The sequence below is a fragment of the Antennarius striatus genome, chromosome 17 (assembly GCF_040054535.1).
Source record: "Antennarius striatus isolate MH-2024 chromosome 17, ASM4005453v1, whole genome shotgun sequence".
NCBI classification, from domain to species: Eukaryota; Metazoa; Chordata; class Actinopteri; order Lophiiformes; family Antennariidae; genus Antennarius; species Antennarius striatus.
In genome coordinates this window covers 16,343,856-16,363,542 of record NC_090792.1, presented here as the reverse complement: position 1 = coordinate 16,363,542, position 19,687 = coordinate 16,343,856, and the positions used below count along the sequence as shown (strand labels likewise).

The 19,687-nt window shown below is 44.5% G+C and overlaps 1 protein-coding gene across 2 annotated transcripts in view; it reads right to left on the bottom strand.

Annotated features, from left to right (window-relative positions):
• The window catches only part of atrn (attractin), a 76,850-nt gene extending 57,172 nt beyond the window's left edge, over positions 1 to 19,678 (bottom strand). For both annotated transcript variants that reach the window (XM_068338490.1, XM_068338489.1), the window contains exons 1-11: positions 19,219 to 19,678; positions 11,585 to 11,668; positions 9,512 to 9,625; positions 9,304 to 9,432; positions 7,532 to 7,728; positions 5,929 to 6,097; positions 5,432 to 5,522; positions 4,088 to 4,337; positions 3,293 to 3,476; positions 3,061 to 3,215; positions 1,446 to 1,530 (exon numbers count right to left, since the gene is read on the bottom strand). In XM_068338490.1, coding sequence (XP_068194591.1) covers positions 1,446 to 1,530; positions 3,061 to 3,215; positions 3,293 to 3,476; positions 4,088 to 4,337; positions 5,432 to 5,522; positions 5,929 to 6,097; positions 7,532 to 7,728; positions 9,304 to 9,432; positions 9,512 to 9,625; positions 11,585 to 11,668; positions 19,219 to 19,457 — 1,697 coding nt within the window. In that variant the 5' untranslated portion in view covers positions 19,458 to 19,678. The remainder of the gene's footprint in view (positions 1 to 1,445; positions 1,531 to 3,060; positions 3,216 to 3,292; positions 3,477 to 4,087; positions 4,338 to 5,431; positions 5,523 to 5,928; positions 6,098 to 7,531; positions 7,729 to 9,303; positions 9,433 to 9,511; positions 9,626 to 11,584; positions 11,669 to 19,218) is intronic.
• Between the last annotated feature and the right edge of the window lie 9 nt (positions 19,679 to 19,687).

The window sequence follows — 19,687 nt, the reverse complement described above, 5'->3', positions numbered from 1 at the left end:
AATAGATCTAAATGCTAGCAACGACAACGGTTGATGCTAATGGTGAAATGGATGCCGAGGGGAGGCGTTTAACCCCGAAAGACAATAAATAAATTTATTTAGACAACCTCGACCGCCAAATTCAAACCGTTTTCCTTTTCGAATGCAAATGCATATTTTTTGCCAATTCCAATGAAGATATTTTTAAAAAAACAAACAATCCAAGACAAATTTAAAAAAAACCCCATCAATATTTTTCCCAGTTGGGGATCACTAAAGTACAGTATATTTTATCTTATTTCTCCTTCAGCACTGAAACAAAAACTAAAACTCAGTCTTTGTTAATCGAGGGCTTTCCATTCCCAAACTATTTGGATTCAATTTTTTCTTATTTGTATTTCATACTGCTCAGAATCAGACTTATTAAGCATCAGTTTGATCTCAGACTTAACAAATACACCAACAACAATCTCCTGAGAAGCAGGAGCCGTGAGGATGGAGTCAATCTGGGAGGGGGTGGGGTTGGGGGGTGTTTATGTTTGATGCCTTCTCTGTAACAGGATGAATAATTTAATACGGAACACTGTGTCTCGCTCTGCTGGCAGTGCAGATAATATTTACCAATGAGTCATCCCTACTGGTCGCGGCATCATCCCTGTCAATCTATCCCCACCGCTGACTGAAGAGAGACGTCCTGAACGAATGCACAAACCCTTATTTTACAGGTTTAGTTGGATTCTTTTTAGTGAGAGAGTTTATCAGTCGTCCTTTAGCACAATGCAAGTTCCATAGATTCCTTCACTCATACCAGGGATGTGATAAAAGAACCCACAACAGGAAGTGAGGTCACCGACTTCTCCCTGGAAAAGCCTCCAGAATGTAAAAACCAACTTTGGATGCAGATGCATGCTGAACAGGATAGCACACATACGTCAAACCCATGGCCCGGGGGTGAAATGTGGCCCGCCACATCATTTTATGTGGCCCGCAAAAGCATAATAGATCAGAGTGTCTTAAAATAAATAGTTCATAAGTTTGCTTTGACCAAAACCGTTTCTCACAATGTAGTAATTATGAAATTTTTGCAGGTTGTAACATGAATAAGTAATAAATAAATTGCTGATCTTTGTGAAGACAGTATTAAGGATGGATATCAAGACCAATTATAGTTTATCCGATCTGTGGAAGGATCTAAAAAAATGCAGGAAGCCCATCCACTGCTGAGGTTTGTGAGCCGATGGCGAGGACTGAAACAGGTTTGGACGATACGAATGTCTTCAGCCTGGAGGAGGTGGAACTATAGCAGAGATGTATCGTGTCTAAAACACCATGAGTAAGTTGAGAACTTCTGATTCAACCCCACGTACTCAGGCTCCATTTAGTACCAGAAAATAGAGAAAACATGAAAAAGTACTTCTAAATGTTTTTCAAAGCTGACATCAAAACGTCTTTGGTTAACCCCTTACCCGTCCTCAAAGACCGCCGAGTGTCCGAAGCGATTGACGTCATGGTAGAGATCTGGTCGAGGCAGCACCGTCCACTCGTCGCACGCTGGAATGAAACGAACACGAAAAAGGTCAAACTGTCGCTCCCACGCGCTAAAAACACACGTCTGCAGCGGCTGGAGAGCGAGACCTTCAGCCGCTCATAACCTCGTGTCAATCAACAGGACGGGCGGCGGCGCGTCCTTGACGGAGAGGATGGCAGTGACAGCTGCATCCATGCATGAACATCTCCGGCATCTTACAGGAAACACATCCATTAAATATGGATTCATACTTGACCTCCAGTAAGGAGGGAAGCAGCCTCTGGAGAACGAGGTTAATCTCCTCCGGGTTTTTTTTTTGGTCTGGACCAATATATGACTCCCTTTAAAATGTGTCACGTTTATGAGATTTAAATCTTTCTTTTTTTTTTTGTTACCTGCCGTACGTGAAAAGGAAAGATTAATGAAATGAGATTCAGGATTCAGCTTCTGAGTCAGAACCTTTTTTCCTTGCAGGAGAAAGATTTTGGTGAAATGCATATAATTAATAAGCTTAAGGATGAAGGGGCTGATTGAAAATGAATAATAGTGTTTTTATTAGTATGTAATCACCTGAAACTAAGAATGGTTTGCCTAAAATTACCTTAGAATAAACCTTTTATCTCTACGGAGGGCGGGGGTGTACAAGTCTGTAAAAAGATTAAAACAACAAGAAATTGGAAGCAGCCTGAACAGAACACAGACTGCAGTCCATCACCTTCAGTCAGGAGAATGCAGTGAAAGTCATCATCATCATCATCATCACCCCCCCACACCCCCCCAGAGGAGACTGACTGCTCAGAGAGCGCTAAAATCACAGGTAGACACTGCCATCTGGTGGCAGAGCGCGGTGCTGCCACCAGACAGGATTTATGATGACGCCATCCACCAATGTCAGGACGGCGCACCGTCCCTCCACGCTCTGATTGTCTCCTCTTGTTAAGTCGGGGGGGCGATTAGTCCTGGAGGCGCAGCCCATCACGACTGTAATTACAAGACAATTACAGAGCGGCTGCCACCGACACGGACTGGCTGGAGGAATTAGAAAAAAATCATTTGGAGGTAGAGAGATAGGTCAGAGCTGCACACGAAGTTTGAACTTCTAAAGATCCACTGGGATGGAAGCTCTCATGGGGGGAAAAAAATAAAAAAATCGCACATACAGGAAAACATTAAACAGAACCACCTATTTTGGATTGAAATCTTTAATGAATAGACAAAAAAGTACTTCCTGTCCAAACACGCTGCTCCTTCTTGACCTCACACTGACCAGATTGGATCCTTCACACACACTTTATAGAGTCTGCATAAAGACAATCTAATGTCTGCAGAGGATAGAACCCAAACGGATGGAGCAGAAGTTTTCATAGAATTCTAATTTAATTCTGAACACACGCACAAAAAATATCTTAATGCAAAAGTCCAGTCAAGTAATTGGGATTTTGAGCGATTGACACCGACGCTTCCAGCAAAGAACGAGATAAATGCGACCGCAAACAAGCCGTGAAAACACTTGTGTGTGTCTGTATGTGTGTGTGTGTGTGTGTGTTACCCACCCAGGCTGTAAGCCAGGAAGTCAGAGGAGAAGCACTTGGCGCCGTGGCTCATGGACGTGTCGTTGTGCGTATTCCCTCCGAACACCAACATGGTCCCGCTCACGATGACCGCCGCGTGGAGGTACCGGAAGAAACCGCTGTCCTTCAGTATGGTCCTGAGAAAACACACAGGGGCCATTCTTTTAACGCCGGCGACTAGCAGACGCCACATCTCACCTCGACGCGCTCTCACCATTTCCTCTTGTCCACGTCCAGCCTGTACAGGTCTCCCGCCAGGCCGTACTTGTTGGCGCTGAAGGCCTTGTAGCCCCCGTGGATGTAGATGGATCTTGTCCCCGGGTCAAAAACGCTGCTGTGGCCGTAGCCACCTTGCACTAACGCCCCCTCGATGGACGCCACGCTCCACGTGTTCTGGGCTGGAGGGGCATAAAAAATGGACAAAGAGAAAACCAGTTTCAAGGCTGGTTCTGGACGTACCGGTCCAAAACCATCAGAATCATCACCTGCAACACATGTGTCAAAATCAAGGCTGGGGGGCCCAATGTGGTCCGCCACATTATTTTATGTGGCCCATGAGAGCATAAAAAGTCAGTATCTAAAACTAAATAGGTCAAAAACGTGCTTTGACTAGAAACTGCATTTCCCATAATGCAGTAATTAACCCAGTTTAACTTTGCTCAAAAACGTTCTGAATAAAGTTAATGTCCTAACTTATGTTTGATGTTATTTTTCTTTATTCTCTTGAATAGTTCGATCCTTGATTGATGGAGTTCTGTAGGGTTTAATAAGCTGACAAATTAAAAGGATTTATGTTCTAACAGAGAAACAAACATTTTTTCTGTGCAACTGTAATGTTTCTAACTTGAGTAAGTAATGAATTCAGTTATTTCACAGTAAGGAATGGTTACAGTAAATTTATATTACATTGAGTTACATTTATAAGTTACATCTGGCCCTTTGAGGACAGCCCTTATGCTGATGTGGCCCTCAGTGAAAATGAGCTTAACACCCCTGACCTCCGACTTACCGATGTTGTACTCCTGCACTAGGCTGATGTACCCATAGAGAGGACAGTGTCCAAACAGAACCAGCATGATTGGACTGGCCCCCTCTTGAATTGGGGGAACGATGTGGGCCGAGTGTCCCACCACGGCGTACTGCTCCTTAGCCCGGGGGCTCAGGAGGACCCAGGTCTGGTTCTGGATGTGGAACACCCACAGCTCGCTGGACACGTTTCCCGTGGAGTCGGTCTTGCCTCCGTACATGTAGATCTTCCCCTGGAAGACAAACGCAGATGGCGACGTCACAAATTCTGTGAATTGTTCACTTCCAGGAGAAACGGAGGTGTTGTTCTATCTTTAGCTCTCTTACAAAGCGCCGTGCGCTCCGGAGCCCGAAGCATCACGTTATCCGTTTTGTGAGACACGCATCTGTTCTCCCTGTTATCCATCAACACTGATTTGATTTCAGATTTGTCTCACGAGCCCACATTCACTTACAAGACACACACACACACACACACACACACACACACACACAGGCGACATGATTCCAATTCTAGCTGAGGAGTGTTTGTAATGCACAAAGTCGGTTCTCTCAAACCACAAAGCAGACAGACCGCGTCCTCCGAGCTCTAATTTATTATTCCGTCGGTGGGTCACGCCGGCATTTCTGACTGAGAAGCAGCTGCTTCACCGTCTCACTGCAATACATCAAAACTCTGATTCAGACGTTAGTCCCCGACAACTAAACACACCCCAACACCAGAAATAATAGGACGGAGGCACTGGTAATGTTTCTGATGGAGCTTCCTACTCAGCTCTGCTTACAGCTTATTGACGCATTAAAAATGTGGTAACGGTGGAGAAAATGTCTCACAGTGTTGTCTCAAAGGTTCTGCAGAGGAGACTCTTGGTTTTACTTTTTCAAACAATGTCAACCTAACAATGTCAATAAAACAAAGTTATGTCAATATAACAATGTTAAACCAACAAGGTCATATCAATCTAACATTGTCAATAGAACAAAGATACGACAATCTACCTTTGTCAATACAACAATGTGGCAATTAAATAATGTCAACATAACAATGGCCTGTTAACCGAAAAATCTCAATACAACACGGTCATGTCAATCTAACAGTATCAATACAAACATGTCATTTAAATCTAACAATGTCAATGCGACAATACCATGTTAATCCAACAATGACAATACAGCGACAATAAAACAGTCATGTCAATCTAACAATGTCAATGGAACAGTATGATGTCACTAACACTGCTGCTGGTCTAATGTGACATCTAGTGAAAAACTGTTAATCTGCCAACTGGATGTTGGTAAATACTTATTTCCACCACCTTCTACATACCTCATGCAGCGCCAGCGAGTGTCCATACCGAGGCGTGACGGTGTTGACGGAGGGCTCCAGTGTCAGCCAGCTCTTGCTGCTGAGGTTATACCTACAGAGAGAGGACAGGACGGAGCGATCGTCATGAGCTGAAGACTTGATCTCTGAGAACTGGACTTGTTAGTCTTTTGTAACATTGGTCAGATACTGTGGGATAAGGGAGGCAGCTACTTTGTGGAGACTTATAATGTCCAATCCAACCACGTCAAAGTGGCAAACATCAGAAGCCGATAAGTGAGACGTTCCTGGGTTCAACTCATATCCTGTAATTTTATGTTCTTATTTCATCCTTATGTCTGAGTAGAGCTGACACCAGAAGGCTTTTTCCTGACAGCACAAGAATTAGCAAACCAGTATGAAAAGCATGACAGTTAAAAACAGAATTATTCATTAAACATAATATTTCAGAGGAACATTCATGTAGGCCCTCATGGGAGAGAGAGAGAGAGAGCACTTACGCTTTGACCGTGTGATAGTCGGAGGCGTTGAAGACGTATCCACCGACGACCCACATGATGCTGCGGTCCACCACGGCCTTGTGGGAAGCCCTGGCCAGGCCGGTCGTGGCGAATTCCTCCCGGCTCCAAAAAGAGGAGTTGGCAGGAACTGGAATGGAGCAGTCTGGACCTGAGGAGGGGGGGAGGAGCCAGAGTCAGGACCGGACAGGAAGCTGATGATATGAGTGTTTTGAAGTAACTTTCACTGGCTTCATTAATTGACTTTCAGGTCTACAGTCGGGCAGAAGGGACCACCTGCTTTCCGTGTATCGACTACGAAGGGAAAAATTATTTAATCATTGATTTCATCTCATAAATTATGATCCATGATACTAAGACAAGGGCACAGAGGTTAAAGAGGCATTTTCAGCCGTCACACAAAAGTCACGTCGTTCCTGAAGTTCTTGAACTGCAAATTTGGACTTCTGTATACCTTCGATTTCATGTTTGAAGAGCCGTAAATACTAAAAACTTTTTACAGAGGAAAGACAGATGGCCCTGACCAGAGTTGGATTACCCTGACTACTGGTGGAGAACAATAATGGCAGAGCTGACCGGAATCACTTCTGAATGAAGGGGAAAATAAATTCTGGCGGTCAAACGGCTGCCAAACCAGAAATGGAAAACAACAGCCAGTCGAGTCATCACACGAGTTCCATCTACGCTCTGTCCATCCCAACCCGATGAAAGGTCACCCTAGAATATAGCCTTCATGGGGCGGCGAACGTGAGCGACATCAGAATCAGGATGTTAAAGCGGCCCGATCCTTCTCCAAACAATTCGGGAAAGGAAGCGTTGAGATTCATTGTGACAATCAAGGTCATTTTAACCTGTGGCTGCAAAAAAAACCCAATCCTGATGGATAATGATCTTAAATCTGACTCAAGTAAGTGCTAAGCAACGAAATTACCTTTGCACCTTGGTGGAATTTCTAGAAATAAAACAAACTCTGCTTTATCCTCCATTAAAGAAGTAATTTGCTGAAGACGTTGCATCTGTGAAACGGAGATTAAATGCAAGGCTGGCTTGACTAAACGGGCATCTGTCTCTGCTTTTGCACTGGTTGGTGCAGAAAATGAGTTAATTTTGGAAGCTGGCAGCACAGGGTGCACTAAGTGAGCTATTCCTCAGCTAACACACCATGACAAGGTAATAAAGGCTAAAGAAAACGCCAGTCTGCTTCTCCACTCCCTCAGTTTTGGGGTAATTAGATTGCGAGCACGGCGAGCGACTGATATAACGGCAGCAAAATTAAGCCATTGTCTCTGCTTATGCTGACTGGCACAGCGGAGCCGTTTAAGAACTAACAGAGTGGTTAAAGTCCCCCAACCCCCCCGCCTTCCCTCCCATGGTCCAATTCAAAAAGGATGGAGTGTGATAGGTCTTCAGAAAATACTACAAAATATGAGGGAAGCCGATGCTGTGAACTTTTCGTTTAAAGTCAGGTAACATCACTTGGGTGTAAAAATGAAAGCAAACCTCAATTTGATCTATTTTTGAAACGTGTTTCTTAGGATTCACCCCCCCCCCCAGTGAGGTCATTGATAGCGGTTGCCGTGCCAACCTTGCCATCCGGTCCTGCAGACGCAGGTCTTGCCCCGGCAGCGGCCTCTGTCGGGGTATCCGCACTCGTCCAGGCAGACGGGGACGTCGCACGCTTGGCCCTTCCAGCTTTCGTCACACTCGCAGTAGACGGCGCCGGTGGAGTTCCCCGAGCGACACTCGCCCCGGCCGGAGCAGTTGTTGGGACACGTGTTCAATCTAGGAGGTGGAGGAGGGAGGAAGAGGAGACGAGGTTGGAGATGGCACCTGACATACAGACTGAATAAAACATCAGGAACACCTTTGGAGACCGAGCTCCATCTGCTTTCGTGCAAACGGCGTTTCATCCGTCGCCGGATGAGACTGCAGGATGAAATATGCAGCATTTCCCCTTCAGGTGGCGGGAGAGGCGTAGTTAACGGCGGCGTCCTGCCTCATCAAGCGGTCGAGGGTCCGCCCTAAGCGTTCGTCATTCCTCTCAGAACGCTGTCTGCCGAGGTTCGGGTAACCGGCAGACATGAAGCCACACCAGATGGAAAACACACACACACACACTCCCCTGTGTTTAGCTTTTCTGTCACCCACGCCGATGATCGACCGCTATTGGGAGCAGAACATGAGCAGATTTGGATCATCCTAAATATCCTGGGTGTGATCCTTTATCCACTGCGTTCCAGAAAGAAGAAGTGAAAGTATCACCCCTTCCTTACTTGTGGGTGGTTTTGCTTTTAAACAATGCTCGCCCCTCCTTAGGTTCTGATCTATAGTTGAAGTCGATGTATTTTTATGGAAAATAACCCAAAGATGCCTCAGAGACTCAAACACGTCCCCCGTGTTGCTTTTTATAACAAGACTTAACAAGTCAAAAATTTTGTTTTCAGTCAGATTTTTAAGATGACACCCCCACCCCCTCCTCCTGCCACCCCCCAACATTAAGGACATGTCGGAGCGAGACAGACGAAACGCAGATCCTTCGACAGCCTGACGGTTTGATGTCTCTCATCTCCTCCGCCATTGGCAGACGCCACAAAACCCCGTGTGCGCTTCGCTTTCATCCAATCGGGTGTTTCTAAGCCCGTTGCTACAGCGACAAAGACAACATGCAGAAGTCCTCGTGCCCTTGGCTCATATTTGTAGAAGTGACGGACTCCCCGATAAATTTTTGGAATACTTTTCTTTTTAATGAGTTACAGAAAATGTCTCGGTTTAATCTATTTGAGGGTCCTTCATCGATGTAGACGTGCCAGTGCGTCACCACAGGGACAGATGTTCTCTCTCCTCATAGCTCTGTGATTATTTTCCTTATTGATTCATCTATTTGCGAAATAGAAGAGTAGAGATAAAAAGTCTCAAAGCGATGACTAAATAAGCCACTGGGATACAAAGCCATGCTAACATCCTAACCATTACCTCTTTGGCGTGATGGTGTGGCTGACTGACTTGTGGATGCCGGTTTAATGATGCTGCCAGGAAACGCCGCGGCGAACGGACAACAACGGACGACAGCCGCCTGACACCGTCCTCTAAACGCTGCTAACCAGCCGTGACAACGCTCCGGCGCTATCGTGCCGGAAAATGACAGCTCTATATGCGGCGCCGCGTCCCCAGAACGTGAAACAGAGCCTTCACCTAAATAGATCTCAACAACCGGAAATAGCCTCGGTCAGTCTGTACTGAGGCGCTCATCTCGGGAGTCGATTTTGAACGTGTTTGTGATTTAGCGGGTACGTTTAACGCGTTATTGTTTTAACAGTCTTGAAATGGACAGGCTTACCAGAACCTCACTTCTCTCACCTGTAGGAAATGTTGAAGCCGGTCAGGTTGTAGGCAGCATCACTGAAGAAGTGCAGCAGGGCGTAGCCTGACTGAGACACCACCTCGGGAACGGTCTCGTTTCCATAGCGCTCAGGAACAATCAGACCACTGGAGGAAGAACACGGGTGAAATTTTGGGGAAGTTCACACTTGGACGGAGGCAAATGACGCGTCTTCGACAGATGTACCTGAACGCAGCAAGGAGGGGAGCGTAAATGGAGTCTCCATCGTACACGTAAAGGTGGTCCCAGCTGCATTCGGTGGCAAAGTGGTTGAACCGCAGTCGAAGGACAGAGTTAGGCCTTGAGAACACAGACGAAGACAAACATAAAGAACAAAGATCAACGCCATCTAGTGATGCAGTGTGTCTCCCCAGTTTCACTCATTAGGGGGGCGGATTTAATGAATCTGACTTCGACTCAGGTCACAGTCACCCCCCGCCCTGTGAAGGAAGGCTGCTGCCAAAAAGAAACACCTATATTCTCAACCGGCGCAGAATAAAAGTGATTTTAAGTAAATTAAAGGGTGAAAGATTAACAACCCCAGGTAGAGGTAGAAACATTTAACAGGATTAATCATCAATGAAAACGAACCAGCAGCTGATAAAATATTCAACCTGGTGTTCTTAGAGTAAACTAAAGGCATCAAGTTGTTTATCCATCATCTATCAAATATACAAGTGAGCAAAATTTTGAAACCCTTAATCGATAAAGGAGTATTTCCAAAGCATCAAATTCATTTGCTGTTTTTTTAATCCTTTTTTAATCCTTTGCTCTAAATCTGGATAATAAAGAAAGAAGGAAAGATTACAAATGAGTACTCATTCCAAAGATCTGAAGGAAGTCTAGAACGGTCACCTTTTTTTCCAGGTTTTCCTCAGATACATAAACTTAGGAATGGCAGCCGCCCCGAGGTTTGATTAGAAAAGAACACGACTTGTGAATAAAAGATAAAAATGTCTGAAAATCAAAAAATTCCCTTCAGATGGATTAGACGTAGTTGGACTGAACGGACGCCCGAGGCGAACGGAACCTCTTCTTGTCATGCTGATGCATTAAGGAACCAGTCAGGTCTCCAGGCGCTATAAAAAAAGCACCATTAAAATTTAATAAAAACACTAGATGGCAGGGTGGAACCTCTGATTGGACGAGACAAAGATGTCAGAGGTTAACCACACACACACAACACACACACAGACACACACAAAGAACAAGGAGTCGCTAAATCCCTAGGATGCAAACGCAATTAAGAAATTTAAGGTGCAAATGAACCGACGGCAAAAGAAGTGAAGGATCATGGGTCTGGACCGATGCCCCTCAGCTCCGTTATGCTGACTGAACAATACCGACGTAGTATTGAATTCCTCACCCGCTCCTCATCTTCATCCATCTCCTTCTGGATACTGTAATACTGGAGATTCTGACAGCTGGATGAAGGTGAGGCGCTGAACCTTTCCCAATCTGTCACCAGGTGTCAGCCTTTTTCCCTTTACTGCTGATTAAACTAAACCATTAAACGGAGGAGATGTTCGTGTTTGTCGATGGCATTCGTTCTTACTCCAGAGACACACGACGTGAATATTTGTGTTCAAAAGCATGAAATATATAACATCTAACCTGAACCCAGGCAACTTTCATTGGAGAAATACAGAAGCTATTTAAATTAGATCTGTTAGCTGTGTTCTAGCCGCATAATTTAAAGTAAAAGATTCAAATGAAAGTGTTCCCAGAAGACTAAAAAAGCTGTTCTACAGTTCATTGGTAAGATGTACATAAAGTTCTGTGAATAAATATTGCAGAATGTCCCGGAGTTCAACTTGTAACCATGGAAACAGAAATAATGCAAATGACAAAAGTTCCTGAAATAGCAAAAGGCACCACATCAATGCTCGATTATTATGTGCAGAAAGTTTCATGAGCAAATATTAAAACAGTCGTACTGTGGAAACTAAATGTGAGACGGCATCAGATAAACTCCTGTCACATGGTTTGCGGTGGGGGGAGGGGAACAAATTCAAAATCAAACGGTAGCAATCTAAAAACTGTTGGAAAAGCCCTGATCAGCCAATGGCCGGGCTTCAGTTATTTGCATGGATTTATTTAGCAAACTGATATTACTTGATATTAATCAGAAAAACATTCTGAAAAGGACGAGTCGGCTTCATTCCCGCATAATTACATGTTTCCTGAAGTAATTAAGGAATTTAATCAGTGTGAGAGACCAACGTCATCGTAGTCAAAACATGTCCTAGATCTACTTACTGCCCCTCGATCAACCAGGTGCACTTGGTCTTGTACTTGTAGTTTCCAGGTCCGTCGGTCAGAAAACCAGAGGAACCCGTCAACCTGGAATAAAAGGGAGAAGAAAGGAAAGACATCCAAGGTTAAGAATGAAGTTTTTATTCTGAAACAGCTGAAAACTCTGTCAAGCCTGAGATGAAGCAAAGCACCGATGTTATCTAAAGCTGTTTAAATCAATCCGCTGGACTTTAAGAACGTTTCTTGATGACATTTCGCCTCTCATCCAAGAGGCTTCTTCAGTTCTCTTGGTGAGAGGCGAAACGTCTTCAAGAAACTTTCTTAAAGTCCATTGGATTGATTTAAACAGCTTTAGATAACCATGACCTGGATAAGTGAGAACCTACACAGACAAAGTACCAATGGTGTGCCAGAATCTATTGCCAACCCAACAAAGTTCACTAAGAACTCTAAAAAAGACAAATGCGTCCACGGGACCTAAAGCTGAACCAGGTTGAACAAAACCTGAAAGAATGGACTTATTCTGGAGTCAATACAAGACATTCAAACAAGTTTTATTTGGGTATTTCTGTATTTTGGCACATCTTTTTCTGGCCAAAAATACATGCAACTTTTGGACACAGCTTGACGACAAAAACACAGACGGATGCTTGACGGTCCTAAATGTTGATTATGTATCCACAGTCAGCTGATTCCTGCATCACAATACTGGTCATGGTTTAGTCCACCGTCATAGTGACACCTGTAATTATCTAAAGCTGTAAAATACAGATCCCACTAAGATCACAGTCATAATTTCTACTGTACAGCACTGTGCTGCTAAGTAACAGCCAATCAGAATAGTCAGAGACTGCAGGTAAACACACTTTATTTCATGCAAACTTCACAGCAAATCATTATCTGAGGGCGGAGGCAGCCACAAACGCTCTAACAGTGCACCATGCCTGGCCTCTGTTACTGTCTAATCAATTCCAGCTTGATGACACAGCAGCAGCTAGGAGCTGAATCACTCGGGGGGGAGGGCATGACATGAGGTCGGAGATTGTAGCTCGGTTTACGTCTCAGGGTGCGATGACTTGGACAACACATCCAGTCAAAGTCTGGTTAAAGCAGCCCGAGCGCTGCTCGAGATTCGTCTATTGGGGAAACTGCTTCCTCCACAGTCTCAAGACAACAAACTGATACTAATATTAATCCATCTCAACTCAATGTGGGTTCATTATTAAATCAAAGGACAAACTGTTCTGTCACTGCTGTCCGAAACAAATTGTTATTATAAAATGACACCCAGAACTCCTGGGGAGGTCCCTGTTGTGCGTTTTCATTTGTGCCTAGGCAACGACTGTTCTGTAACTTCCTATTATTGAAAGCCTGCAACCAACCATCGCTGTGGATGAGCTCAACAATATCTGTGTGGGCTGGGTGGCCCAAAGTCCAAGGCCAAGGGTGTTTCAAATTTCATGACAACTTTACAGTCCAATAGTGGGAGTCCATGTTGCAGCAGAGCTCTGATATCTCTGCACTAGATGGACCTTTTATTGGCTTGCATGCAGTGGTGTGAAAAAGTACTGACCCCCACCCCCTGGTTTTGGAAATACCTCATGTTTCCCCTAATTATAGGAAGTCCTCCCAACCCTGAAGCAGGTGTACAATAAGCCACAAACACTGGGCTTTATTGCACTGAGAGACGCCAATATTTAGATATTATAGATATTTTATTCGGATCTTTGGTGACATTTTAGCCATGGTCTTGGAGGAACTTTTGGAAGGTTGGCCACTTTTACGAAGGTTCAGTGGCTGCCGTGTCAAAATGTATGGCTTAGAAATAGTTTTAGATCACTTTCCATGCTAATTTTAATCACCTTCTTCCTCACGTCTTCTGGAATTTCCTTTGATTTTAACTTCTTGTGCTTCCGGTAAGATCTAAGACCCAACTTCATGCGACGACTTTGTCGTGATCGTCCAGCTATATAATCAGCATATGTGATTTGCATGGGGGTACATGAACTTGTTTGGTAAAGTCTCTGCTCAACATGACTCACTGTTTGTACAGTAAGTGTACAAAAACACAGTAATTACAGATCTCTCAGTGCTGATACAGTCAAGGCCTACAGGGACCGGTAGGTCTCCCAGCTTTCAGAATAACAGAGCGTCCTTGGAGGACAAGAGACTCCGGCACGTTGTCGCCATCAACAACAAAACTCAGACAGCATTTAGGCAAGTTTGCATTAACTTTGCTTTTACTGCTTTTCGGCTGTCGTGTTTGGATGTCTAGAATTGCAAACTTTTGAAAACAAGTTTCAGAGACGAATCTTCAAAGTTACAACGCAAGACTGTTTAGGAAACTGTAATGACATGGTCACGACTTTTAGAACTGTATTTTAAGATGGAAATGCACAGACAGAACAAGTGGTGTTGCTTTCAAAAAGTTGCAGCACCCACTACTGGCCTGGAGTGCAAACTGCACCAGACAGATCTGTTACCAAGATCAGTTCCGTGAAAGAATATTCAACTTGGCCTGCAAGCGTTGGCTCGTATCCGACACTAGCATGCAAGAACTGACTTCAATGTATTGAACACACTGCACCTCTACTAACATCAAAGGAGATAAATCAATATTCTTATTATTGAGACCAATTGTTATTGATGATATGAACATGGAGAAACTGGTGACAGTGGGATCACTGAATATTCCAGAGTAATGCCGAAATATTACTTTATCAGTTAATGAATGTCAGACGATACAGTGAGCCTTTTCATACACATGTTCCAGCATGTTGTTGATACGTTAGAAACCCCGCCAGATAATTTATGGTCTTTTTACAACCGTAAGGCTGTAAAAAAATTTGAGCAGCTGTAGCTAAAACATATCTGCAACTGGGAACTAGACCGTTTTCCTGGTCAATAAAAACAACAAACCAGTTCCCATGAACTGAAGTCCAGACGATTCCAGCCCTTACCGGTTTCCTTTCTGTGTTGATTCGACTTTTAAGACTTCAAATTGTGCTCTCAAAATATGCCACTTAAGTTATCTGTCACCACAAACTGTCTACAGGAGTGAGTGTGAGCGTGAAAGTGCGATTGAATGGCGACTTGTCCAAGGTGTAGCCAGCAGGGATTGGATCCAGCTTAACCCATAAACCAGATTCAGACAGGCGGATGAAGACGACACGATTACGATCACGAAGATAAATCAATGATTCACATTTTTATTATGATAGGAACAACAGAATTTTTTGATTTTCCATACCAAATATACTAAAACCGATCATGAGAGCAAAGCACTACATTACTTTTTACTGTCAGACAGTTCTGTCATTGTTGCTGCAAGGAGGAAATTTAGAAAAAAAAATTGAAAGCTCAACACAATGATCATCTAAATTTGAGATAACGGCCGGCGTCGGATCTTGACGCTACAAGCCGAGCCTTGCAGCTCCTCATGTGTGCAGCTTCTCTGCAAATGGGAAAGTGTCGATGCGTGAGGATTTCTCATCCTGCTCAGACAGGAGCAGGAGCTGCAGGGGGGCAAGGGGTTTCCCCCAAAGGCCATCTGAGCTCTTCATGTGAGATTCATTCCAAAAGTAGGGAAATTACATTTTTACCACAACGTTATAACTCATTATAGAGTAATGGACATTAATTTGAACATTCGAGGTGATATTTTACTGCTAGTAGAAATAAAATTATCATAAGTATGTTATTTCATGAATTGTTTGCATTGGTTTAGTTTAGTTAATCGTCCATTGGTTCAGGTTGGAGGCTGGTGAAACAAAAGTGTAATAAAACAATTCAAATGTAAAAGTTGCCCCATACATGATGTCATGAACTGATTAAGACATTATCAGCCACAGAACACTAGCTGGTAACGAATCTGTATCCAAAACATGCAAAGGAGACGAGTTAGTTCCAATAAAAAGGCATTTTCCTGAACATCCTGCATCACAGACGAGCTAAATGCTTTTTTTTACGTTATCAACCAGAAGTCTTTCTGTGGAGCTCTAAGCAAACCCATCCACTCCCTGATGCTAAAACTTCCTGCACTCAGCATCGGTCGGCTGGAAGGAGAATCCATCAGAGCAGGAGGGCGGTTGCTCGCCTTTAGTAAAGCAAGGTCGGCTTTCAGGCGGAAAGAATTTGTGCGAATATGAAAACTACACAAGAGACAGTAACAAAGGCACAGCTAAGCAGCCGGCAGCCAAACTGAGAATACCAAAAAACTAAGACCGTCCCAGGACGGGACGTATCAGAAGGTCATCGGCGGACGAATCGTGGCTACATTAGCACTGACTCAAAATATTGTACAAATATTTTTTACATGGGCATTGTGGAGAGATGAAAATGTACCCAGAAAAGAGAAAATGAAGTACAAAGCAAGTCAAGATTTTCTTCCACAGCCTTTTCATGATGAGACTGTTGCATCTTTCTGAATTAAGATAGAAGGATGAATAGAGGGCGGTCGGTTTCTGCCTCTCAGCCAATGAGCAGAGCCAGAAATGGCCGGAATAGCCAACAGTAGCATTTAGCTTCTCATTGAATTAAGAAGAAAATGAATACAAAGTGAAGAGAGCGAGGAAGAAGCATAAAGTCTGAAAGCTCATAATCGTCCAATCAGAGGGTGGCATCGGCCGCCATAAAGCAAGGATGAAAAATTTGTCAAGGTGTCTGGGTGGGTCTAATTTTTGATTTCACCTCAACGTTTCCCAAAAAACTCGACCCACAGAAATAGTTTAAGGCTTCAGTTCCAAATATCTTTGCATGAGAAAAACTAAATCTAAAAACTACAATGAAATCACACTCGTCTGTTTTCCCTCCTCCTTCCTGTTGGTTTTAGCCTTCATCGCCTGCCCCGGGGTCCATCTTGGCACGAGCCTCCCACAGAACGCTGCTTTTACTCGTGCTCCACCAGCGTTGTATGGCAGCATTGTCTGTATGCTAAACACGGCCTCAGACCACAAAAAAACAACAACTATCGTCCCTTTGAAGGCACGAACAAAACAACACTGCTGCCTTGATTCCCCAATCTAGGATGACGGAACAGGAGGTTCTGGTGCCAGGACTGAACTCTGTGGCGCTGAAGTTTGGGCTGAACATTAAACAGCGAGTGAAGTCGGTGATCTGCCGTATGTGTTGAACACTCGGGGTCAAACTGTTGCTCTTCTGGCGAGCGCAACATCCCCAACGGAGGAGGACGACAAGACGGGATCTGATGCTCGACACAGCATAGAGAGAAAATTAAATAGTGACCTGCTCCGTTTGTAACAAGTTTAAAAGACAAAAACAACTGCAGAAATAAAGTTTAATCATCTCCATAGGGTGACAGCTATGCATTTTCAGTCTTCAAAAATGCTGATCTGGCCTAAACAGAAGGTGGGAAGAAAATACAGTAGAACCTCGAGATACTAGCTGCTCCACATACGAGTTATTTGAGATACGAGCCGTCACTCTGTCCATATTTTTGTTCGACATACAAGGAAAATACGAGATACGAGCCTTGCTTCGAGACACAAATGCTGGTTGGCCGATTGATACAACATCAGCTGAGACAGGATCTCCTTTTCTTTCACAGAGTCAAGATGCTGGCCGCATGTTCTCGTCACTTTTGAGCTTCTGTTTATACTTAATTATCATTTACTTACTTATATGTAATTAATTACGCACATGTAAGGAATGCAGGTCTACTGGTTGACAAAAAAAAATTTTTTTTCATAATTTGAAGGGTTCAGGACTTCTTAAAAAGGCTTAAATTGATTCAACTAATTTTAGTTATTTTAAATGAAGAATTTTTTTTAACTTAAGAGTTGTTTGACTTATGAGCTCAGTCACAGAACAGATTAAACACATATCTTGAAGTAATACTGTTAAAGAAATTGTTTTTGGGAGAAACGGTCCTCGTGTAAATGGACTTCCATTTCAGTTCCACGCCAGCAGCTTATTGGATGCAGCCAAAGGCCAGGGATGATTCCCAGTAGCCATAGACTGGGTCATTTCATTGTTGAATCAAAAAAAAAAAAAGCGAAGGAGTTAAAGTTTTATAGCACGACCGAGGCGAGTTGTTGTAACAAGAGAGCCATTCTGAGACATCAGACGCTCAGCAGCCATTAAACCAGTTTAAGTTTCACCTGTTCACAAACACTCTGGGACGAGTTAATGAGCAAACCGTCCCAGCTTCCCTCTTCCTGCCCTCGGAGGACGCCCGACCCCACGGCCCCACCACCGGGTCCGCTTCACCACCTGCAGGCTCTCGCCGAGATGAGGCAGCATGACGGGGAATATCAAATTTAAAAAAAGATCTCCTGAGGACGTCATTTTAGCTGACATCTGACAAAAAGAGAAGAACCTGAGGGACAGATTTCAGCTCGCAACAACTCTGGAACCAGATCAGCTTACTTTAGTTAAATAATTCTTTGCTGTATCTGGATGTGCAGACGAACATGATATGATATTAACTGGGCCTTAATTTGATCATCGCTGAACTGAATCGAATCAAGCCTTCGTCAAGTGTTGCAGGACGATCTCCCTGATGAAGACAAGTTCCAGTCTCTTCACTGGTCACGGGGGTCAAGCTGCACTGCTCCGATTGGCTGGATGTTCTCTTCAACGCCGGCTGACGCCTTTTTAACTTCACATCGTGTTTGCTATGACACAGCAGGTCGTGTCTTTATCAGGACGAACGCCCAGATAGCAAACATTTACGGGCAAAGACAGGAAATGAGGGGGGTAACTTTCATCAGGTCGTTTTTATGTTCCTGGGAGTCGAACCAGCAACCTAAATGGCTCAGTTATTCGAAATGAGGTCCCTTTCAGTTTGAATGCATGCAACTTTATCATATTTGAACAAGTCGCACGTTCATGTGACTCATCGGCCATAAAACCTTCCCCTTGTAGATGGAATGACCCCAGAATCATTGTCAGTTTGAAACCTCTTCAGGTAAAACTGATCCTTCCAATTTCCTCCAGGCTTTAGCTCAGAGAGAAAACTTGTTTGTGACTTTTTTAAGTTATCCCCTTTACAAACAGAAACAAAAGCAGAACCTCCTCCGCCATGCCTGTAAACCCTTGTTTTGGACTCTACTTCCATCTACCCCACCATCTGTTCTTCTTCCAAAACAGGGGACACAGCCAACTCATCATCCTCACAAATACAACCACAGGGATAATCAGAACAGTAGACGTAATCCAGGTATGAATAAATACCTGGAGACGGATAAAAACACCCAAGAAAGATGCATAAATGTGTAGTGGAGCAAAATGACCCATTTCAAAGAGGTGTTTAAATGACCAGAATCCTCAATGTGTTTAGGTTTAAACCAGGTATGAACTGCACAGGTGACCCCTGATTCTGTGATGCGTTTAAGTTCAGTCGAACTGCGTGGTTTATATGAAACTCTCCGCCACATACGTCTTATAATGCTCATTAAAACAACACACCTGAACTAACAATATTACTAGGGGCAGGTACGGTGGAGCTGTCCCCTATGATAACGTCAGTGGCGGTAATAGTGGTAGTATGGGAGCCGGTCTTGGAGGAGCACGCCGTTACCTCTGGAAACTGCGCTAACGTTTGACACAGCGCAAAGCAACCGCAGATTGCACACGTTCATGAAAGCATCTTTCCTCCGGCCGTCGGTTGACTGTACCTGAATCTCCCACCGCAGTGCTGGCATTGGTCCCCGACCCAGCCGGGGAAGCACACACAGTTGCCGGTGGCCGAATTGCACTGCCCGTTCATGCACGGTTTGTCGCACTCCTTCGCCTCGGCGAGGCCGGGCATCCCGGAAAGGACGCCGATGACCGACAGCAGAAGCGCGGTCGTCAGCATCAGCAGGCTCCGGCCCCAGTCGGAGCCCGAGCAGGCCCGCCGAGTCGTCCCGTACATTCTCTCACAAAAGATGGCTGCTTGAGGCAGAAGATCCGCCGCTCCTGGGGTAGCGGATAAACGAGCAGCGCGTCGCTGCGGGTCCGTTTATCGGACCGAAGGTGAGGCGTCCCCGGCGGCGATGTGAAGGGTGTTCGTTCGGGCTGGTGATGGCTGGGTACTTGGTTTACATCTTTCCCGTGGTTCCGTTTCCCAGCGCCGCACCAAGCCGCATATTGACATCCAGAAGT